At 42.5% G+C, this 24719-nt stretch overlaps 1 protein-coding gene across 7 annotated transcripts in view; it reads left to right on the top strand.

The window, feature by feature from the left end:
- KANK1 (KN motif and ankyrin repeat domains 1) overlaps positions 1-24719 on the top strand; it is a 214123-nt gene that overhangs the window by 182559 nt on the left and 6845 nt on the right. For 5 of the 7 annotated variants that reach the window (XM_044939922.2, XM_044939923.2, XM_044939925.2 and 2 more), the window contains 7 exons: positions 338-3010; positions 14302-14493; positions 15159-15267; positions 16713-16955; positions 18334-18421; positions 21267-21486; positions 23732-23874. In XM_044939922.2, the coding sequence (XP_044795857.2) occupies positions 338-3010; positions 14302-14493; positions 15159-15267; positions 16713-16955; positions 18334-18421; positions 21267-21486; positions 23732-23874 (3668 nt within the window). The remainder of the gene's footprint in view (positions 1-337; positions 3011-14301; positions 14494-15158; positions 15268-16712; positions 16956-18333; positions 18422-21266; positions 21487-23731; positions 23875-24719) is intronic. The other 2 variants (XM_044939919.2, XM_044939924.2) reach the window with 2 other exon arrangements.

The raw sequence follows: 24719 nt of genomic DNA, 5'->3' as shown, positions 1-24719 counted from the left end.
AATGAAATTATCTACTTGAAAATGCTTTCAAGTCTTCAGTGATTCTTTAAAAAACTCAAAGTACTTGGTAAGGACTTACTATGTGCCTGGCTCTTAAAAATCATTTTTAACAGCCTTATGATTTAAATACTTGTATTTCCATTTTTACTCAGAGGTGAACTGAAGTTCTGAGAGGTTTGTTAACACCCATTTGTTAAGTTGTAGATTCAGGATTAGAACATAGATTTGTCAGCTCTTAAATCATATTTGCTTACCGTGCTACAACATACACAAATACTAGTTTTTATCATTGTATGTGTTAATGACATTATAATAATCTCCCCTCTTTCTCTCTTAGGAAAAGCAGATGATATTCTGAATGGAGAACAAGACAGGGAACAAAAAGATCCCTATTTTGTGGAGACCCCCTATGGTTACCAACTAGACTTAGATTTCCTCAAATACGTGGATGACATACAGAAAGGAAACACCATCAAGAAAGTGAACATCCAGAAGAGACGGAAGCCATCTGGGCCATGCCCAGACTCCAGGGCTGCACCTGGCCAGCACGGCGTGTGGACTTCTACTGAATCCCTCTCATCCTCCAACAGTGATGACAACAGGCAGTGCCCCAGATTCCCCCTAGGCCGAAGCCAAATTACATCAACCCCAATCTCAAAGCCACCTGCCCCTCTGGAGACCTCTCCTACTTTTCTTACCATCCCAGAAAGCCGACAGCTGCCACCACCATCACCACAACTCCCAAAGCACAACCTTCATGTCACCAAGACACTGATGGAGACCCGGAGAAGACTTGAGCAGGAGAGAGTCACCATGCAGGTGGCACCTGGTGAGTTCCGAAGGCCCAGGCTGGCCAGTTTTGGAGGCATGGGCTCCACCAGCTCCCTTTCCTCCTTTCTGGGTTCTGGAAACCACAATCCCACCATGCCCCAGCTTCAGAATGGATACCAAGGCAATGGGGATTATGGTGGCTATGCCCCAGCTGCTGCCACCACCTCCTCCATGGGGAGCTCCATCCGTCACAGCCCCCTGAGCTCAGGGATCTCCACACCAGTGACCAACGTGAGCCCCATGCACTTGCAACACATCCGTGAGCAGATGGCCATTGCCCTGAAGCGCCTGAAGGAGCTAGAAGAGCAGGTGCGAACCATCCCTGTGCTCCAGGTGAAGATCTCTGTCCTGCAAGAGGAGAAAAGACAGTTGGCTTCACAGCTGAAAAACCAAAGAGCGGCATCCCAGAACGATGTCTGTGGTGTGAGAAAGCGGTCCTACAGCGCTGGGAATGCATCCCAGCTGGAACAGCTGTCCAGGACCCGGAGGAGTGGTGGGGAATTATACATTGACTATGAGGAGGAAGAAATGGAGAGCGTGGAGCAGAGCACCCAGAGGATAAAGGAATTCCGGCAGCTCACAGCAGACATGCAGGCCCTGGAGCAGAAGATCCAGGACAGCAGCTATGAGGCCTCCTCAGAGCTCAGGGGGAATGGGGAGTGTCAGCCTCAAGAGTTCCGGTCTGTGGCTGTGGGTGCCGATGAGGACATGAATGACATTGTTGTGTACTGCAGGGGCGCCAGGTCCTGTAAGGATGCCGCTGTCGGCATGGTCACTGAGACAAGGAATTCTGGGGTCAGTGTGACAGAAGCCATGCTTGGAGTGACTACTGAAGCTGACAAAGAAATTGAGCTGCAACAGCAAACGATAGAAGCCTTAAAGGATAAAATCTATCGCCTGGAAGTACAGCTTAAAGAAACCACCCATGACCGGGAGATGACTAAACTCAAGCAAGAGCTGCAAGCTGCTGGCTCGAGGAAAAAAGTTGATAAAGCCATGATGGCCCAGCCGCTTGTTTTCAGCAAGATGGTGGAGGCGGTGGTACCCACCAGAGACCAAATGGCTGGCAGTCACGTGGATGTGGTTGACACATGTGTGGGGACATGTGTGCAGACAAGTAGTGTAGGCATCTCCTGCCAGCCCGATCATGAGAATAAAGAGGTGGGGCCTGAGCTGCCCATGAATTGGTGGATTGTTAAGGAAAGGGTGGAAATGCATGACAGATGTATTGGGCGTTCGGTGGAAATGTGTGACAAGAGCGTAGGTATGGACATCAGTGTCTGTGAAACAGGCAGCAACACGGAGGAGTCCGTGAATGACCTGGCACTCCTCAGGACCAACCTGAATCTCAAAGAAGTGCGCTCCATTGGCTGCGGAGATTGCTCTGTTGATGTGACCGTCTGCTCTCCAAAGGAGTGCGCCTCCCGAAGTGTGAACACAGAGGCTGTCAGCCAGGTGGAAGCTGCCGTCATGGCAGTGCCTCGAACTGTGAGCCAGCACACCAGCACAGTTGTAGAACAGGTGAGCCAGTTCACCAACACTGAGGTGGCCACTCTCACAGAATCCTTTACCAACACTTCCCTTAGCACTGTGGACAAGCAGACCAGCACCCACACTGTGGAGATGCGGACAGTAGCCGTGGGAGAAGGCCGGGTCAAGGACGTCAGCTCCACCAAGATGCGGTCCATCGGAGTGGGGACGGTGCTCTCTGGCAACGCTGGGTTTGACAGGCCATCAGCTGTGAAGACCAAAGAGTCAGGCGTGGGGCAGATCAGTATTAACGACAACTATCTGGTTGGCCTCAGAATGAGGACCATAGCATGTGGTCCTCCCCAGTTGACTGTGGGGCCGACAGGCAGCCGGAGGAGTGTAGGTGTTGGGGACGAGCCTGTAGGAGAGTTCGTGGAGAGCCCCCAGCCCCAGGCACCGTCTGGGATGGAGACAGGCTTGGATCACTACATCGAGCGTGTCCAGAAGCTGTTGGCGGAACAGCAGGCGCTGCTGGCTGAGAACTACAGTGAACTGGCAGAAGCTTTTGGGGAACCTCACTCACAGATTGGCTCCCTCAACTCCCAGCTCATCAGCACCTTATCATCAATCAACTCTGTCATGAAGTCTGCAAGCCTTGAAGAGCTCAGGCACCCTGACTTCCTGAAAACTAGCTTGGGTAAGGTCACAGGTAGGTGGCACTTCTGAGGGACCTAGGAGTGAGGGAGGGTGGGGACAGTGGAAATCTAGGAGAGATTTTTTTTTTTTTAACTGCTGGAGCCAATTTTTTGAACCATGGAGAAGACTTTAGAATGGTAATAGGTAGAACGAAAACCAAGAATCTAAACCCATAAACAGCTCTGCTGATTCTCATTATCTGGTAGTTTCGTTCCCCGGCTGAGGACTAAGACTAGAAGAAGAAAAGCCAAGTTCTGTTGCCTGGCTTAGGGGCTGTCTTCTGAGGCTGCTAGTTTGATAGCTGTCTTTTAGTTATTTACTTGCTGATTTTACACAGGGCAGCCTGCACTGTTTTCAACCACAATTACCTGTATACGATCAATAAAAAAAATACCGGTATGAAGTGTTTTTAACTAAAACTTTTAGGGGAGAGAGACTCTGTCAATTCATGCAAATTCATTAATTCAGCAAATAATGATTAAATTCCTGCTCTGTTTTAAGTATAGATATGGGGTCCTGTTCTCATAGTACTTACATTATTCCAGTTGGGGCACAGGCAATAAAAATATACTTAAATATGTTGGGAAGTGGCACATGTTATGAAGAAAAGAACTCCACTTAGAGAAACAGTGAGTGATGGTGGAGAGGTGGGGACTGCTGGAGATAGGATGGTCCAGGAAGGCCTCTGACAGGGAGCCAGAACTCTGAGAGAAGGGAGGCCTTTCCAACACTGTTCTTTTGTTAGAGGCTTACATTTTTTGTATTTCTCATATTTTCCCTTGTTCATTGGGGTTCCTGTTCACCCTTGCTTTTCTTTAAATTGAAGTTTATAATGAAGAAATTACCCTGGAAGATTCAGTGACACATGCTATTTCCCTGTGAGCCGCACTAAAATGAGCTCCCTTGTCAGTTGCGTGTGGTTCTCATTGTGCATATTATCATCCTACCACTGAGTTCCATTCCTGGCTCTTCACCTCTCATGAACCAATGTGCCTTAGGGAAGGAATGTCATCCTTCTTTATACTTCATTGTGAAATGGTCATTCAAAGGACATCCATCCCATAAGATTGTCAGTGTGTTCATCACTGGCTTACAGTGAGCACAGGGACCTTTGTTATCCTTGGGGTAGTGCTGCTAGCGTGCCAGTCTGGTTTCTTTTGTTGACATGCTAAACAGTAGTGTGAGGTTTGCAGAGTTACTAAAAGCACACTCTCTGCTCTAGCCAAGTGCTACACATAAAATGAATTAAAATGCTTTAAGTGATTGGTATGGTGTGCATTAAATTTATGTGAAAACATGCAGCAGAGACTTAAATATAAGTTAACAAAAATTTCAAATTCTTTGTTTCCCTCAACAGCCAAAAAGGCAATGGTTAACATAGACTGAAATAGATTATTTTTTTTTCACGGTTTTTTCAAAATAGATTATTTTTGTATCTTCTGAGGTTTCACCCGCAAACATGAATTAATGTTCGTTTTTTAGTAACTGTGCTGTGAAACAGATAGCTTATTGCGGAAGGAAAAATGAACATGACAGTGACAGCTGATGTATAACAGATTTTTGCCTTTTGGAATCAAGAGTCGAATGAATATATAGGGAGTCATTTTAGTTAGAGTAAAGGGATTAAAATGATGTGTGAACTAAAGCAAGGTCTTAAGTAACTAATAATATGTCTGTTTCCACTGCTTTTTAAAAATCATGATGTCAGATGTTGAAGTCAAAAATGAGACTCTTAAATACCTCCAGACACAGATGGTACAGTGCATCATCCATTCTAAGAGCGTTTTCCTGCTAGGCTTCCTCCCTCCTCCCCAAACCAGGGTTTCTATTTCACATTCTTGCCAGAAATATTCAGCTGTATCGTTGGTGTAATCCGCCTGATACCCGGAGCATCAAGACTCGGGTGGTGGTTTTGTCTGGCTGTGTTGCAGTGTTTTTTGGTCTTATTTCCAGTCACCCTGACATTCCAGACATCACTGTTTAGATCTGACCCTGCACATAAACACCTAAATAATCAGCTAAAATCTAGGAAACCTACAACATTCATGAACAAAACATAAATATTTTTTATAGCACTTATTTGATCATAGTGGCAGCTCCCTCTTGGAGCACACAAGAACAACTTTAAAGTATTTCTGTAATTCCCATCACATTTGTATTTTGCTTTAAAGTTCTAATGAAGGAATTTGGTTGGGAACTTAACCTAGAGAAGTAAAATTTTATTATCTGGTGTGTGTTGTATGGGGTGAAAATGAAAGCGACTTGATAGAGTAGAGATCTCAACATACAGGCTGTGAAGAGTGAAAGTGTGTCCAGCTTATTGTGCACCCTGAACACTAGAGAACATTGCTCATGTACAGTCTAGAATACATTTCTGTATATAAATGATCACTTACAGGAACCTAGTATTTTAGTTTAAAGAATTTACTTTTGGGCTCCAAAGCCAGGTGTTCTGGGTTCGAGTTCCTTCTCAGCACTAGGACAGGTTGTCTTTGTTCCCTCACAGGGTTGAAATGAATCTTTAGTGAATCAGTATGAATGAAGCGTTTGGAATAGTCTGCAGCACAAAGTGTAAATGCTGGCTGTCCTTGCTGTTAACTGTTTTCCATACTTACAAAAATGGAAAGGTAGGTCTAGAACAAACTGCCAAACAAACATGCTATGAATAGTCTTTTGTGTTTAATGCAGATTTTTGTCTTCATAATTCTGCCTAGCCATTGCCTTCCCCTGCCCCCCATTGTTATACCTCTCCAGGTAACACTTTTATCAAGATAAAGAACTACAGCAATGCGAAAACACAAAAAGAGTAGAATAAATTTTCAATTCAGATTCTTCCGTAATCTGTGTCAAAGCTCAAAATGAAGCTCCAAATTAAACTAGGTGTATATTAGTACCAAGCCCAGAGAATCCTCTTCAGTTTTCCAAGGGTTGAAGATCGGAAGGTATCACTTTTTAATATCCAAAATAGCATTATTTTAACAGCACGATAATAATGCCTTGCACTCCTGTTCAGTTTCTTGAAGTTATAACTGGAGTATGTACTTATAACAAGTTAACAGTTCAGAAGAACACAAAATACTGAGAGCCTCCCTCATGCTGTCATGGGGTAAACCCTTGTGTTTGGTATGTTCAGGGGTGCAATTCTATATTTCAGAGACATCATTTTTTGATATTTGAATCATATATGGCCTATGTATTTTTCACATGAAACATCACAGACATTTTTTTCAGAATTTGAGAGATAATGTCACAGTTTTGATGCATCTGAATTTGATGGTAATCAAAGATGATCTGTAAAGTACTTTTAATGTATTTAATATTTTCTTTCATGGAATTAAAAGGTTAAGAGGAAATAAGTTTCTCAGAAACCTCAGGAAAAACATGGTTATTCTTTCTGTGAATTAACTGGATTGTTTTGGTTTGAGAAGTGGATTACTTTTTCTTTCTTTCTTTTTTTTTTTTACCTGTGAGGAGAGGAGAAGGAGAGAGAATATTCTAGACAAATGACTTGCAGTTACAAATACTCTAAAAATATGTGACGGTCTCTGAGCAACAAACAGAACTATCTATAACTGTGGAACTTAACTGCCTGCCACATGATTTATAGAAAATTCATCTCTCATACTCAAATAAAAGAACTGCTTTTTAAATCAACTTCCATATTTGTACTCTTAGTTATCTTGGGTTTGCTAAAGAAAAAAATTTATGAACTTGAAGTCATTCCCGTAACTGTGAAAGCAATTTTGTAGACAGACATCCAAGCCAAAGCAAAAACAGGGAAAATAAGGTCGTTACAAAATACCGTTTCTAGTTAGTTTCCTTAATTCAAATCATATACCATTTACTGGTCCCAGTACCTCTCTTTAAAATCACAATTTGCTTTTAGTAATGAATAATCCAAACCAAATGTTTCTGGAACATTGTGTGTGAGAACATGATGTGAAAGTCTTCTGACCCAGAGGTCAGAGAGCTGATGTCTGGTACTGGTTGCCCAAGAACTTGCAGTCACACCTAGGGTAAGCGGTATTGGACTGCCGTGTCCTCCTGTGTCATGAGAGGGTAGGTTTAGATTTTTCTTGCATGGGGCCCTTTCAGCAGAATTACTCTATAAAATTAGCTCTTCACCAGACTGCCCATCAGATTCATCTGAGGAACATTTTTTCCCCAAATTCATGATTTTCTGCTGCCACCCACTACTACCACTCAGTAAGGCACACTCAGGTCCTATTTCTGGGAAATACTGTGGAATAAACAGCCTTAAAATGAGTGCTATTAATCTGGGCTCCATAGCTTCATGAAATAGTTTTGTGTTTGGAATTTTTTTAAAGAAAGTGCATAATTTTTATCAGACTCAGAAAAGGGATAGCTGACCGTCCCCACCCCGCCCCACCCAACGCCCAGATTGAAATTACAGATCTAGGACATCTGTTACTGACCTTGGGAAAAACACTTCAGCCCTGAGAAAAATCTTTTATAAAGATTTAAAATCGGCCTACCCCCTTTGTGAGCCCTTCAGTTGACTCTTGTTTGAAAATAATTTCTTAAAAGAGAAACTGATGCTTTATCATTTTAGACGAGTATTAGTGAAATAAGTACATGCACTCTGGGAAAAGATGCAAGTTTACTTTGACACTTCTACTCTGAATGAATCTGTGAAGTATGCAGTTCATTTCTGGCTAAAGCATAGAGATAGGTGGTTTTTAAGAACAGAAGTGGCATTTAGTTCCTGGATGTCCATTCATAAATGATGAAGGGAATTGTTGGTAATAGTTGATGGTTACAATCACTGGTTCTTCCTTCAATCAGCAAGTCATTTGTATTTCAGTAAACATATTTAAAGTTTGCTCTGTCCTCATCTCTATTCAGATCAGTTGATAGCTACGAATTCGTTGTCAACTGTATGCAAAGTGTGGTACTGAAACAGAGAGAGTGGTGGAAGCCTTGAACTTGCAATCCAGTTGGGAAGCAAAAACACATATACCAGAAATATGAATGATAACCTGTGGAGGTATATGTTAGCCACCGAATAATGTGAAAATAAAAGTGCTTGAAGAATTCAGCTTCTGTTAAGTTCTCTGAGGTTTAGGGAGAAGATGAGCTTGGGATAGAGAGGACAACGTTAGCTGTATCTGGAAGAACACAAGAGCACATCGGCTTAACCCAATTTTTAGTTAATGCAGCCTGTCAGTGTGGGTTTTCTGGGTCAAGTCTTGGATTGGTGTGTAATTAAATGTGGGTGGGGTTGTGGTGAGGGAGCATCTGATTCTTGATACACTTTAGCATTTTAATTTCCAAATACTCATTTTTAGATACATTCATGACAGCTATCTGGTACCTCTCAGGAAAATACTAAAATGGCCCTAGAAATTATTACACTGCAGTTCTCACCATTTAGTGACTTTATGTTGGTGGCCACAAGCATGGGTATTCAAGGAGAGCTCTGAGCGATGAGCCTACAGACAGAAAGGCATTGTCCTGTCTCCCCCATCAAAGCTACATACTTTCCACTCAAAAGCAATGTGTACCAGTGAAGGCGATCCTTCATGAATAATCTCTACTGTCTGTTCCCCAAACTAACATGTAGACTGAAAAGGGTACATTTGTGCTCAAGCCCTTTTCCTTATGGAAAAAATAGAAGTGTTATTTTAGACCCATTTGAATTCTTAGTTACACTTTGAGAAAATGCCTAAATGAATGGCCTCCATTATGATTCAGAAATTTCAGTCCTACTTCTTTTTGACAAGTAAGCTAGATGTTCTTTAAAAATCAAATCAAATGTTTAACTGAAAATCTGGCACAATAACATAATTAAATAGTTGGCCACACTGTTCATAGTTGTGTTTTCAGAAAGTACTTGGCATTATAAATAAAAATATGAGTTAGCATGCCAGAAGAGCTACAGTATGTGAACAAAGCAACTTTTAAAATCCATTTTATTTATAAAAGTCAATTTTCTAACAAATTTAGAAACATATTTGCTATGTGCCAACAACCAATACCCGTTCTAGACAGATAAATATCACAGAGGAGACTGTAGGAGGTGATTTATTTAAAAGCTTCTCTGTCTCTGTTTTTCATTGGTTTTTTAAAATATATAAAAGTGGCTCTAGTGATAAAGAACCTGCCTGCCAATGCAGGAGATATAAGAGACTCAGGTTCAATCCCTGGGTTGGGAAGATCCCCTGGAGGAGGACATGGCAATCCCACTCCAGTATTCTTGCCAGGAGAATCCCATGGACAGAGGAGCCTGGCGGGCCCCAGTCCATGGGGTCATGGAGAGTTGGACACGACTGAAGCGACTTAGCATGCATATAGCTTTAACATTTCTAAAGTCAAAAACATAAGAAAAAAAGTTTTTATTTTTCATTACAGTTTGCCTTAGCTTGTAGTAAAATTATCCATATATTAAATGCTAAATGTACTTTAGAATTAGATTAATGCTTTGAGGATGCTGTTATTTTCTGGAACACTGAGATTTCTGTCATTTGCTGTGTCTTAGTTATCACTAATCTGGTCAAGTTGTAAAACGGAGCTCATGCTTTACTGGCATTTATGGCCATTATAAGCTTGAGTTAATGACCGAAGACTGCAGTTGCCCCTCCCCTGTTCACTGACTCCCCAGTGGTACCTGCACAACTGTTGCCTACTGTGGGAATTTTGAGCAGCTTGGGCGGTGTACCAGAATTCTGAAGATGTTTGGTGACTATTCCTGTTGTTTAACCCTTACTGTTTGCATGGCATTTACTGTTAGTCATGGACTTCTACCATTAGTGGTCGAGGACTGCTAACTAAACCACCAGTAATTCCTGACAGTTCACATGGTCCAAGTTGATAGAGTGAAATCAGTTTTTGTTGTTCATTTGCTAAGTTGTATCTGACTCTTTGTGACCCCATAAACTGCAGCACGCCAGGCTTCCCTGTCCTTCACTATCTCCCAGAATTTGCTTAAAATCATGTCCATTGAGTTGGTGATGCTAGCTAACCATCTCATCCTCTGCCACCCCCTTCTCCTTTTGCCTTCAGTCTTTCCTAGGATCAGAGTCTTTTCCAATGAGTTGGCTCTTCTTAAAGGAAAGTCTAAACTCTTGTTTACGACAGTCAAGTTTTACATTGTTTTCAGCAAAATTTTTGATTGGTTAATTTAATTCACTGGTTCGTAATCCTGGCTGCACATTAGAATCACTTGCAAAACTTTAAAAAATTTTTTTATTTATTCATTTATTTTTGGCTATGCTGGGTCTTTGTTGCTGAGTGGGCTTTTCTCTAGTTGTGGCAAGTAAGGGCCACTCCCCAGCTGCAGCGCACAGGCTTCTGGTTGTGGTAGCCTCTCCTGCTGTGAAGCATGGACTCTAGGGCTCGCAGGCTTCGGTAGTTACCGACCACCCCCATCCCCCACCCCGGAGCACAGGCTTGGTAGTTGTGGCACATGGACTTAGGTGCTCCGCGGCATACGGGATTCCCCCAGACCAGGGATCAAACCTGTGTCTACTGCATTGGCAGGCGATTCCTCGCCACTGAGGGAAGTCTCACTTGCAGAACTTTAAAAACCACTAATACTGGATCCATCTGCAGATATAGTTCATTGTATCTTACACCCAACTCAGGCATTCTAAGGGCAACCAGGTTGAGACCATTGAATTTTGTTGGCCACTTTAGTTTTGACTTTTTTGGCTGCATTTTTCATGCGTTTTACTTGAACACAGCAGTCATTTGTCAGTCTTAAAGCTGGTGTGTGTGTCATCTTATCTATGCCCGCTAAAAACAATGGGTCTTTATCAAGATCAGGCAATTGTTTCTGGGTCACTCAAGAGCAGCCAGAGTTTCAACACAATCCGAAAAACATTTTCTGACAATAAAGGTGACAAATTTCCTCTGACCCAGCTAATGAGAACTAGTTTAACATTTATCATTGTTCTTTGCCTTGCTCATTAGACTTAACAGAGTCCCTGTGACTTTCTGTTGAATTACACAGGCACTTACTGAAGTCTTCCAATTATCCAGCACTGTTCAGAGCACTGCAGAGGACACATAATGTAGCATGGAGGGCCTTCAGGGAGCTTACATTCTCACAGAAGGGATGTATAAGACCAAGGGAACAGAGGGCAGGATGTATTACAGGAAATAGAAATGACGCCAACCCTTGAAAAGAATGAGTGGAATTCTGCTGGTAAAGGAAGCTGAAATTCTAGGCCTGTTAAGACACCTAGTAAGGAAGGGCAGAGAGGTGGGAGTAACTCAGTCACCAGACCACTCTGAGTGAGTAGAGGGTAGAATTGTTGAGCAGTTTAACTACTCCAGGCAAGAAGTAGTTGTCCTTGTTCACCGTGAAGGATCCTCAGGCACCTGCTTGAGAAGGTGGACCTTGACTAGAGGAGCTAGTTTATAAAACCAAATTCTGGAGAAGAGGAGTGGTTGCCTCCAGTGGGAAGATTATCTAGAAAACGGCAGCTGGTGGGAAGTGTGCATTTACTGAATTGTCAGAAATGTTCTGTGGCTAAATTAGGGAGGTGCTCACACACACATGCATATTTACCAAAATTCATCAAACTCTACACTGAAATTCTGTTCATTTTATTTTATATAAATTATACGTCAATTTAAAAAGTACTTTTAAAGCTGTGTTTAGAAGGAAAGAGAACTATGGATTAAAAGACTTAAAAGCCATAGTAACCAATGGAAATATAGGACTGAGGTTCTGACTCAAACACTATTAAAAAACATTAAGAGATCACTGCAGAAATTTGAATACTGACCAGATATATAATAATTTCAAATTATCTTTTTTTTTTAGATTTGATGGTTTTAGCTTTATGCTTATTTTTTTAAGAATGTTTTAGGAATATATACAGAAATATTTATGAATGAAAGTGATAGGATCTTCACCTTTTGCTTCATTGTGAATGGCTGGAGGCAGTATAGATGAAACCAGATAGCTGATCATTATTGAAGCTAGTGATGGAAACAGAGGGATTTATTATACCATTCTCTACTTTTGTGGCTGTTTAAGGTTTCATAACAATAAAACTGTTAATGTATTTGCATTTTAAAACTCATTGTTGGTTCTTGAATGGGGAAGTGCCTAGTGAAGGTGTTTCTCTAGGGAGTGTTTTGGCACTTGAGGATTAACTGTTGAGACTCTTTGGAGGTTACTGTAGTAATTTCGAAGTAATGATGAATGAAGTTGGAAAAGGAGGAATGAAGATAAATGCCCTGCTTTAAAAAGTAAGCAAAGGCACTGGTTGTTGCTGTTGTTTGGTGGACAAGTCATGTCTGACTCTTGGTGACCACATGGACTGCAGCACACCAGGCTTCCCTGTCCTTCACTGTCTCCCTGAGTTTGCTCAAACTCATGTCCATTGAGTCATTGATGTTATCTCACCATCTCATTCTCTGTCACCCTCTTCTCCTTTTGCCTTAAATCTTTCCCAGCATCAGGGTCTTTTCCAGTGACTTGGCTCTTTGCTTTGGCTAGCCAAAGTATTGGAGCTTCAGCTTCAGCATCATTTCTTCCAATGAATATTCAGGGTTGATTTCCTTTAAGATTGATTAGTTGCTATCCAAGAGACTCTCAAGAGTCTTCTCCAGCGCCACAGTTCAAAAGTTTCAGTTCTTCAGCCCTCAGCCTTCTTTATAGCCCTACTCTTACATCCATACATGACTAGTGGAAAAATCATAGTTTTGACTGGACGGGCTTTGTCAGTGACGTGTTGTCTCTGCTTTTTAATATGCTATCTAGGTTTGTCAGAGCTTTCTTTCCAAGGAGCAAGCATCTTTTAATTTCATGGCTGCAGTCACCATCCACAGTGATTTTGGAGCCTGAAAAGGCACTGGAGACATTTCTTATTCTCTGTCAGGGGTCACATCAGGTTGTGGGGCAGTTGAACATTATTGGAAGGGCTGCATTCAGTACTCTCTGTCCATGCTGAGTTGGGAGGTAGATTTGTGAAGAAAGCACCAGAGAGGTCCCAGTTCCTACAGAACTAAAGGAGGAAGCACTGTGCTGTTGATGAACAGAATTAGGAAATGTCAGCCACGTAGAAAATTCTGTGTGTGTGTGTGTGTGTGCTTAGTCGCTTCAGTCATGTCTGACCCTTTGCGACCCTATGGACTGTAGCCCACGAGGCTCTTCTGTCCATGGGATTCTCTAGGCAAGAATACTGGAGTGGGGTGCCATTTCCTCCACCAGGGGATCTTCCCAACCCAGGGATCGAACCTGTTTCTTATGTCTCCTGCGTTGGCAGGTGGGTTCTTTACGACTAGCACCAGCTGGGAAGCCCACAAATTCTGTGTTATACCTATATATATATATATATATATATATGTAAAAATAAATAAATAAATTACATAATAATAATCCAATTTTTCTGCTTCATCAGTGAACAGATATTAAGTACCTAACATAAGTAAAAGCAATCTAGAAGATGCAGTGAGAGAAACAAAGTTGATTAAATTAGTTTTGTAGGCCCTTAAAATACTTACAGACAAGAAGGGAGTCTAAGGAATCAGCTAGTACCTTGTATTATAGATCTTGTAGGAGAGTCTTAAAGATGGGCCTTGAGAGTTCAGAGGAAGGAGAGTTAGTTTCCAGTGGGGAGATGAAGTAAGGCTTGGAAGAGGAAGTAAGGGGAGGGTTGTCCATGTGAGGGAGCATAGGGAAGGAGCAGCACCAGGCAGAAGAGAGTAATCTGAGGCAGGTGTGCTTGTGAGAAAAGAGGAGACCCCACTTTCTACACTGGGAGGAGTTCCGCCTGCTGGGATGCACCCGAAAAAGACCACAGGTGTAGTGGGAAATAACCCTGGAGAGGTAAGCTAGTGCCAAGTGGCAGATGTTAGAATATCTGGCTAAGTATTGATAGCATGAACTATGTTTTCTGAGTGGTAGAGAGATTTTTAGGTTTTTCAAGTTGCATTTGAGCTGGAATAAGGATGGGATTTGAGCTGAGTGGGAGTTCTCCCCTGTAGCAGTATGGGAGAGGGGTAAATGTGAAGGAAGAGGGACAGTCGGGATGCTACACTGGTGGTCCAGTGTAAGGTAAGGTGGCAGCGCCAGAACAGACAGAAGAGAGGCACTGCGGAGTTAGAAGGACCGACCCGGATGTGGTCAAAGGGAAGAGATCAGGGTCGAGAAGGCCTTGGGGGTTTGATTTTTAGATGGCTTGGATAGTAGTGCTAATTATGCAGAAAGAAAACACCAGAAATGTGCTTGAGAAAATGATGAATTGCAAGAATTGTTTTTAAAACCATTTAGCGCATTTTATCTGGTCCTAGCATCACACATTTGTACACCCTTCTCCTTCCTCACAGGCAGTAATTTGGAATACACCTGTAAGTGTGGAGGCCTTCAGTCAGGAGGGCCATTAAACTCACAGACATCCCTGCAGGAGGCGGGGACCATGGAAGGGAAGCCCATCGGCAGCCAGGATACCTTCCCCACCCAGGAAAGCATGCTGTCTCCAGTGAATCTGACAGACGACCAGATAGCCGCTGGCCTCTATGGTAACTTTCCTCACTCACAACCCTTCTCAGCATCAGCACAGGACCAGAGTTGTCAGCGTTCCAGCCTAATGTCCATGTTTCTTATAAATTGACCTGGAAAAATGATCAGACAGTTGGTAGGAAGTAGGCCTAGAATATCTCTTAAGATTATCAAAGAAAGTCCCCTTAAGAAATGAGGTCCCCTTAAGAAAACGTGTCTGATGTTGCAAATTACAAAGTATTTTAAACAGCATTTCACTGATTTATTTATACCTGTATGGCAGGTATAAATTTTTCTAGGTTTATCTCAACTGAAAAAAAAAAAAGACTAATAATAATCCCTATCTTAGTGCCTAGATGGTTTTTGAGGATCAAGTGAGATATGACATCACTTTATAAACAGTAAAGCCTGATATAGATGCTAGTTGTCACTGCTTTTGTTATGTCTGGAAGGACTAATGGATTTTTTTTTTTTTGCATTTAAAGAATGTTATTAATGGAACTTTGAATTATTTTCTTTGCATGCACAAAATTTTCCAATGGATTTTGGAGAAGTTTCTCATATATACATGCCAAGATCTCTAGTTACATAAATAAAAAATGAATGTACATAAAGAATACCTATTCACTTACTTATATGGGTATGAATTATATTAATTTGATCACCATGATTCACTTCTCCACAGTATGTACAAATAATGAAAGTACGCTGAAGTCCATCATGAAGAAGAAAGATGCCAACAAAGATTCAAATGGAGCAAAAAAGAATCTTCAGTTTGTTGGCATTAATGGAGGGTAAGGAAAGATGGAGGTATTAGTGTTGATACGTGGTCTGTTTCCTTTGCCTCCTGTCTACCCAAGTCCTATTTAAAGGTGCTAGTCTAGGATGCTGCCGCATAGGGTGACAGAAGATTCCCTCCTCATAAAGGTGCATTTGGGCCTCTCTTCTCTCTTGCTGTCTGTAAGGATATTTCGCTCTTGAAAGGATACCTGATGAAGCTGAGTAATTTACATCCTCTCACCTTTGATGTGAAACAAATGGTCTTCAAGGAAAGCAGCAGGCAGCAGGTTGCCTACATTGTTGGACAGCTTGTAACTTACCTGTGGCAGGACTGAGCAACAGACAAAGACTGAGAGCATTGCTCCATGAGCCAGGGATAGTCATCCACTCCTTCAGAACGGGTTGTTGTGCTTGGCTGTCCAGGCTTACAAACAAAATAGTAGGGCCTCTCACCCGAAGAGTAACCTCGCCATGCCATCAGTTCTTCATTTTCTAAATGGAATGTGTTTTAGTTGTTTTATTCCTTCTCTTGTAATTGGCCCAGGTAAATAAATAGTCAAGCCTGTTTGTCCTCCTACAGTTGAATCAAAACAGTTAATCCTATTAATCCATACATGGGCTCATCATGTAACAGTAGTGCAGAGTTAGTTGAGATAGTATTTATAGTAAAGCGTGCCACAAAGGTTTAACTTAGTGGTGTCTGCTTTCCAAGTCATTAGCGTTTTATTGGGTAATGTGTCCCACAGTTTGGAGAGCGTGTACCAAAGGAACTGTTGGTCACTTACATAATCTGTTCACCTTGGACAATGGGAGAATTAAAGGTACGAAATAGGAAGAATGAAAAGGGGAAAGAAAAGGAACAGAAAAGATGAACAACCGCAGAACTGGTTTCCATAAAATAAATTTCCTTTGATTTACACTAAGCTAGAGGTGCTATATGGAGAAGGCAATGGCACCCCACTCCAGTACTCTTGCCTGGAAAATCCCACAGACAGAGGAGCCTGGTAGGCTGCAGTCCATAGTCGGACATGACTGAGAGACTTCACTTTCACTTTTCACTTTCACACATTGGAGAAGGAAATGGCAATCCATTCCAGTGTTCTTGCCTGGAGAATCTCAGGGACGGGGGAGCCTGGTGGGCTGCCGTCTGCGGGGTTGCATAGAGTCGGACATGACTGAAGTGACTTAGCAGCAGTAGAGGTGCTATATATATACATACTATTTTCTACAAGTGGTTATCTGATACTGCTCAGCAACCTTGGTTATCCCTTTTAAGTGATAACCCATTCAAAACCACCAGATTTCTAAGTAGACCTTACTCCAAACTTCCAAGTGCAGGGTCTAAAAACCACTGGTGAAATTTCTGGAGTCATTTAGCAGCTTTCCCTTCATAAACATTTCTGTCACTGGGTCTTCATGGGCGCACCTCGCATCTCCTGAACTCCCAATTGCCACCTAGGTATGAAACCACTTCCAGTGATGATTCCAGCTCAGATGAAAGCTCTTCTTCCGAGTCAGATGACGAGTGTGATGTCCCTGAGTATCCTCCCGAGGAAGAGGAGGAGGAAGAAGAGGATGAAGACACTCGGGGAATGGCAGAAGGCCACCACGCAGTTAATGTGGAAGGTTTCACGTCCACCAGGGTGGAAGATGAAATGCAGGTTCCAGAATGCGAACCTGAGAAGGTGGAAATCAGAGAGAGGTGTGGTACATCCTCCCCCTCCCCCACCCTTGCCACGTTTGGTGTACTTTGGCAGTAGAATTGTGTGGTTGTGCAGATTGTGCAGTTGAATCTTAATAGATCAATTTTCCCAGTCTCCAACAAAGCGCTAAACTTTACCTGGTCCTTAGAGGTGTGTACTTCTTGTCCTGATGCTAGTAGATACAAGTGCAGAAGTAATAATCTGCTAGATCTCTTATGGTAGCAAAGAGAAGGGCTTGGTATCTGTTCACCTTTGTTTCTTCAACTGTTTAATATCTCACTTTGTATGTGGAGGCGCCATCCACCAAACTCTTAAGCACCACTAAAACTTCCATTGTTTTAACAACCCCATTTATACTTAAAGGCATATTAGAATTTTTTGTAACCAACATATTTCACGTTTTAAAGTTTCAGATTTTACCATTACCCATTTATCCTTATACAGGTGTCCTTACTGATATGGGTCTGTACTGATATTATATGAGAGGAACAGTTTTGGACCTCAACCAAAGGTCACAGTTACTGTAGAGATGATGTGATCAGTCACATGCCCATAGTTTGTTGCTTATTGAGTGATTGGGATCACCACAAGAATGACTTTGGGACTGTCATAAATAGCAGCTGAAATAACAAACACTCTGGTTGGCTAAAACATGTACTAAAAGTGTAGCCAATTTTAAAGCCTTAGCAAACGTGGAATCGATGCTTATAGAACAGGAGAGAGCAGAACAGATGGAAGTTTCAGTATGTTTTTTCACCATGTGAAGTATAACTAGAACATTTCAGAAAACTAATTTGGCAAATGAGTATTTAACTGCATTAACACAAGGTAAGTGTCTTTATACTTCAAGTATTTTCAAATGGCTCCATATTTTGATATATGTTTTTTTTTTTAAAGCTTTATTGAGGTATACTTTATATGCCATATGTCATCTGACTTTTAAGTTTATGTTTTCGTGTGGATTAAACAAACCCTTCCTGAGTCACCAAATGTGATTTCAGATGTGTGGTTTACTGGTCAGCATAGTGGGTGTGTGGTAATTCAGATCTCCTCAACCCCTCAAGAGTAAAAGTATGTTTAAGAACTTGGAACCAAAGAAGTGGAAAATCTCCATAATGCAACACAAGCCAAAGTGGTGAAACTGAAAGCTACCCTCATGAAATAGGCCAGAGCTCTGGCTGGAGGCCTTGGCTCTGTGTGTAGCATCTGACCTCGGGCATCTGGACTCTCCCAGGCAGGCACCTAGTGCCACCACAACCTGCTGAGGTTGACCTGGGGCTCCTGGTCTTGTAAAGGGTTATAGAGTTTGAGGTAAAGATGCCTTTCCTTCTGTAGTCAGTCTTGAGCTCTCTTTCTTCTATTTTTCCTCCTTTCTAGATATGAATTAAGTGAAAAGATGTTGTCTGCATGCAACTTACTGAAAAATAATATAAATGACCCCAAAGCTTTGACCAGCAAGGATATGGTGAGTCTGACCTACAGACCCTGTCTCTCAGCCAGCCCTGGGCTGTTGTTGCCTGCACTCTTTCCCCCCCAGACTGTTCCTAGTGCGTGGGCAGAGTGACCATCCTGCTGCCCTGCGCGCCGGACGACCCTGTGAATGTCTCCCTCAGGCCTGACTTCAGATCTCCTTTCTCCAGCCTGTACTTTTCTTGGGGGCTGAGCATCTGCGAGGCAGATACTTGCATATGGAAAGGAGGGCTAATTGCAGCCATTTGTCATCTTTCTGCACGTCCGGCTGCTTACAGAACCTTGTGATCCAGGGAGCAGAGTCCTGGAATTTTTTAAGTTAGCCTGTGTTTTTAAGAGAAACCTATCTGAGCCGAGGTCAGCATTCCTTCCAATTATGAAACTGCGTATTATGCTCTGATGTGGAATGCAGTCAGTCACTATTTTTAAACCTAGAAATAACTGCACTTGTTGGCCTCTCACAGCTTGAGAGATTCAGAAGCCGGTGGCAAAGAGGTAGACAGTTTTGCCTTAAGGAGCATGAATAGCATAACATAGGACAGATAAATATTTCCATGGCCATGGTGAATCAGATGTTCTTGCCAGGTATGTTGCTCTAGGGATGTTTAGATTTGCAGCTTCTTTCATAGGTTAGACCAGCCTTCTGGTAGACACTTGAATTCAGTGCATTGAGAAGGTATAGCATTTCATGTTATTCTAGATAGTAATGTTCATTTGAATCTTTGCATATTAGTGGAAGATTTAATGTGAAGTTTTATGCTAAATAATCAAAGTCTGCAGCTGATGAGACAAGTTGATTCATAGGTCTCACAAAGTTGTAGAGTTATGAAACCAAAATGTTAAGATGGAAGAGACTTAGGGAATTACCTAATGCTGGAAAGGCAAATAGTTTTCCTCATATAACAAACACAATCTGAAGAAAAATTGGTGATGGCTAGCACAGGAGAAGGATGTACATGTGCCCACCAGGACACGATCCTGGTCTATCCCGCTTTAACTGAGGCCCTAAAGATTATAAGTAGCTGCTAGTTAGTGCTTGGAATGGATGATACCTGTCTTCAGTTCTCATCCCATGGTTTTTTTTATCCCAACTAAATCATGTTACCTTGTTATATGGCATCATTTTGGAAAATTATGCTGTCTTTTCACATCTGTTTATATTGCTTTAGAAACTTAAATTTATCAGAGCCAGCTGAATCTTGACCTTCAAATATTGTACTGAAAAAGGAGCATAGCAGTGATGTTTACAGAAGGAAATACTAAATGAAGTCCCTGGCCTAGGGGGACATTTATGTACATGTTGAACTCTTATCAGTATAGACTAAGTGCCTGTCTGTACCTTGGTCACAAATAATAAAACCAGGAAAGGTCGCTGCAGTGTTAATATTTCCCACTAGGTTTAACCTGAACTTAAAACTGATGCTTTCAGACCCCAGATTTTATAGCTGTTATATACTTTTACTTTTACCTTCTCCATTATTATTGCTGTTTAGTCACTAAGTCTTGTCGGACTCTTGTGACCCCATGGACTACAGCCCCCCAGGCTCCTCTGTTCATGGGATTTCCCTGGAATGGGAATTTCCCTGGAATGCCATTTCCTTCTCCAGGAAATCTTCCTGACCCAGGGATCGAACCTGTGTCTCCTGCATTGGCAGGTGGATTCTTTACCACTGAGCCACCAGGGACTTTGCCTATAATACTAGGTTATGTGATCCTCAGGGAGGACTTAACATTTCTGGGGCCCCAGTTGTCAAGCATATTCTTAGCACACACCCCAGGATTGGTCCATTTTTTTGTTAACTGAATATTCATTCAGTAAAGACATGTTTAAAGTACTGTGCTATGAAAAGTCCCAAATGTGAATGATCGCAATGCCAAGGCCACGTAACCATATCAGGACACTGAATATGTAGCTATAACAGAGTTTGACAACCAGATGACATAATTCCCCTTCCTTTTGTGTGAGGTATCCAGAGGAATTGAAATCTGAATATGTGAGTGAACAGAAGAAAAGAAAAATTAGATGAATTCTTTCCTGGTCAGGACCCTTTTCATTCAAGTGACCCAAACTATGAAATGCCAATTTCATGTGTCCACAGCCTAAGGGAAGGCAAGTGGGGCTGATGACCAGATGCAGATGATCCTGATGGGAAAAAGTAATTTGTTTCAGCAAAAAGTAATTTGCTTTTTATTCTCTTTCTGTGGTTGAACATTTTTATTTGGGATGTAGTAAGAATCAGGTTGCCTGCATGGTTATGGTCTCCAGCCTAGTGCTGTGGAGATGGATGTTGAAGGAGTTGAAGTTGGACTGGACAGGAAGGAGGCAACCTAATTGTGTCAAATGATTTCTCCTGTCCTGATTACTATGAAAATCATTTTCAAGGCCAACCTCCCTACATAATATTAATAGTTCAATAATAAATGGACCCTGGCCTAAGTGACTTAACATGTATTACCTCATTTGTCATCACAAACATGGTGAAGGAAAGGTATTTTTATTAGCCCATTTTTCAGATGAAGAAACTGAGGTACAGAGTAAGTATCTTCCCCAGGTTTGAACAGCTCATCGCTAGCAGAATAAGAATTTTAGCATCCTGGTGTAATTCTTGCACGATGGTATAGAATTTAGAACATGTGCGTGTGTGCAAATCAGAAGGTATACTTAGTTTGGAATTTGAGGCTTCTCTGAGGGCTCTAGGTTTTATTAGTTGTTCTTTGAGACCAAAGTCTATCTGCATGTACTTTGACTATAAAAGGCCTGATTTCTTGGGCTTTCAGCTAGGTCTCAGAAAGGTCTATAAATAGAACTGCTAATGGCCAACTGCTTGGTGTCTTGGCAGCGGTTCTGCCTGAACACCCTCCAGCACGAGTGGTTCCGCGTGTCCAGCCAGAAGTCGGCCATCCCGGCCATGGTGGGGGACTACATAGCCGCCTTTGAGGCCATCTCACCGGAAGTCCTGCGTCACGTCATCAACATGGCGGACGGCAATGGCAACACCGCCCTGCATTACAGCGTGTCCCACTCCAACTTCGAGATCGTGAAGATGCTCTTGGACGCGGGTACACTAGCAGTCCCTTTCTCTCCTCCAACAGACTCAGGTTGTGACTCATCTCGAAGGAGCTAGCCGACCCACTCCTCAGTTTGGTGACCCTTCTAAAAGCCTTTCCATTGCTTTTCCCCATGAGACGGTAAGAATCTCATTCTTGAGTCGTTCATGGGAGGCTTGAAGCGGATTCCAGATCTGTTTTGGAAGGTGCCATTGAGGATATTCGGTGCTGCAGTTCAGCAAGATGTATCCTTGGTAACACACATGCCTCACATTCCATTCGAGAATATAGCCAATGGATGTATTAAACATGGAGTAAGGGGGTGTTACATAGAAGGGTCCCCTTGAGAAATAGGGAGCTTTCAACTTTTTGTTCAAATGGAACAGCCCTATTATCAGTACCTTGAGTCTACAAGTCACTTTATTTCTTTTTGAAATACGTATTTTTACTTCTAATTTGATGGATACAGAATCCACAGTACCTCACTCTGATGAGTGAGAACGCAGTGTGAACATCTGATTTAGAATATGCAATGCAATTGTCCGGTTTTCCCATTCTGCTTCTTGACCCAGCTGTCCCAATTTTTTTCTGCTTTGTTTTGGGAACATTAGATTAATGCAGAGAAGAGACCAAACAAATCTATCTTTTTTTCTAAGTTTGATTGTTCCCAGTTTAAGGGCCATGTTAGGATAAAACTGTTTCCAGTTTAAAGGAAGGAATTCCAAGCCTCCTTCCCTTCAGACTTTCCAGACTATAAACAGAGCTGATGATACTCTCAGCGCAGGTTACTGTTTAAACAGAGAAGTGGATAATATCTGGGAAAGCTAAGAACAGGATTTCAGGATTGCTCCTGAAAGTAACAGTTTAATCGGCCCTTGGAAATTTTGCATGGGCAGGATATTTTGGTAAACTAAATTATTTTAGTTCCATTGTTGGATGGCTTTGGTTAATTACTTTTCTGGGTTTACTTCACTTTTTATAATGCTCACCTTTATAGACTGAGATTGTGGCTCCATTAAGAATGTTTGTAAATCTAGGATACTAGCAACATCAGCAAAGAGCCGAATGCCAGAGATAGTAAGGCGCCTCGAAGAGCATGTCTGTTCACCCGCTTCTCCATCAGACAGCTTTTTTCTTTTCTTTTTCCTTTTCTCTGTTAAAAAATACACACTGTTGTAAATACCATTATGTCCCTAGTATGCAGTTGTTTAGAACTTAAAAATGTTTTCACCATACAGTCTCTTCTCAGTCTCAATGATAGAAACACCCTAAGCACTTTAATTGTATCTGGTCTCACATAAAAAGTTCCTTGCCTGCACTTTCCATTCCTTTCATTTTATTAGAAAGTGCTGAAGGAACTTAAGGATGCCCGCAGGATAATTTAGGCCCTTTGTGTGTATATGCTTAGTCATGTCGGACTCTTTGCAACCCTGTGAACTGTAGCCTGCCAGGGTCCTCTGTCCATGGACTTTCCTGGGCAAGAATACTGGAGTGGTTTGCCATTTCTTCCTCCAGGGGATCTTCCTGACCCCAGGGATCAAACTCGAGCTCCTGCGTCTCCTGCACTGACAGATGGATTCTTTACCACTGAGCCACCTGGGAAGCCTAATTTAGGCCCTGAAGACTCCTTAAGAATTACAGGACTAGAAAAGTTCTGGTTTATTGAGTCTAGGAGTCCCTGACAGTTTGTACGGGATTTAACTAAAGTTGCTGTCAGACCACAATTCTTAGAGCTGGGTGTCATATGATTGGATTCTAATTCGAAGGGTCCCACATGAGAGCATCAAGCTCAGGGTCTCAGAGTGAGCAGTGGTTTATGAGTGAGGAACACCATATTCAGTGTTCCTACATAAGCCTCTACAAATCTTTCTTTCCCTTATAGTCGGATCACCTTCTTCACTCCAAAATGGTGATTTTCTAGACAGAGATTAATGTCTAGATTCCACATTATATTGTATTCTTCAAAGCAACCATTACTTGGAACAGCCTCCCAGACTTCCAAGCTGTTTTAGTTCAACCGCTATTTGCAAACAAGAGGGGCTGTGAAAGCTTGCTTTCATTTCTCATGACCTAGAAAAAACTTTTTCTTTGGTTTAGTATGAAAACATTTCTCACATTTCCTTCTGACTCACTCTGGGACTTTGACTGCTGGAGGCCATTTTACTGGGCTCTCCCATACTCCACACCTTCAGTTTAGGAGGGCAACTGATGCTGTTGGAAGACTGGCTCTTGCCTCAAGAGACTCATGTTTTTGCAGATGTGTGTAACGTGGATCACCAGAATAAGGCAGGGTACACCCCCATCATGCTGGCAGCCCTTGCTGCCGTGGAAGCAGAGAAGGACATGCAAGTTGTGGAAGAGCTCTTCGCCTGTGGGGATGTGAACGCCAAAGCCAGCCAGGTGAGTGCACTTACTTGCAGATTCTGTGCTAGCTGGCATAGCTGTGACCTGCACAAGTGCCCCCGCCATGCTCCTAACCACTGAGCACAGTCCGTGTGGCTGCCCAGTGGTCCTTGATGACCAAACACACCCATGAAACGCCAGCTTAACCACACAGTGGAAACTTCTCCCTTCTCTGCCTTGCATTGCGTCTGTTTGAGGCCATGTGCACGTGAATCGTGGGTCAGCCTGCCTGTGAGTGACCGGGAGTTCCCACCATCTACCCAGTGGCCACTGCTCCCTGACTGTCTCCAGATCACAGTGTCTTCCTGCCTGCACAGGGCCCCTCACCCAGGTGTGATCACAGTTGACTTGTGACCATCTTCTGAACTTTCCAGCTCCTTATTATCATGAGACGGACCCTCCAAGCCAAAGGGAAAACTGACTCATGACTTTAGGGTCTTATGATCTCATAGTTCACAAGAAGTGAGTTGCTCCATGACTGCCACCACCCAGATCAGATCAGTCACTCAGTCGTGTCCGACTCTTTGCAACCCCATGAATCACAGCACACCAGGCCTCCCTGTCCATCACCAACTCCCGGAGTTCACTGAGACTCACATCCATCGAGTCAGTGATTCCATCCAGCCATCTCATCCTCTGTCGTCCCCTTCTCCTCTTGCCCCCAATCCCTCCCAGCATCAGAGTCTTTTCCAATGAGTCAGCTCTTGGCATGAGGTGGCCAAAGTACTGGAGTTTCAGCTTTAGCATCATTCCCTCCAAAGAAATCCCAGGGCTGATCTCCTTCAGAATGGACTGGTTGGATCTCCTTGCAGTCCAAGGGACTCTCAAGAGTCTTCTCCAAC

Source organism: Bubalus bubalis, chromosome 3, assembly GCF_019923935.1.
Source record: "Bubalus bubalis isolate 160015118507 breed Murrah chromosome 3, NDDB_SH_1, whole genome shotgun sequence".
Lineage (NCBI taxonomy): Eukaryota > Metazoa > Chordata > Mammalia > Artiodactyla > Bovidae > Bubalus > Bubalus bubalis.
The sequence above is the reverse complement of the archived record's forward strand: the minus strand, read 5'-3'. Positions and strand labels throughout refer to the sequence as shown.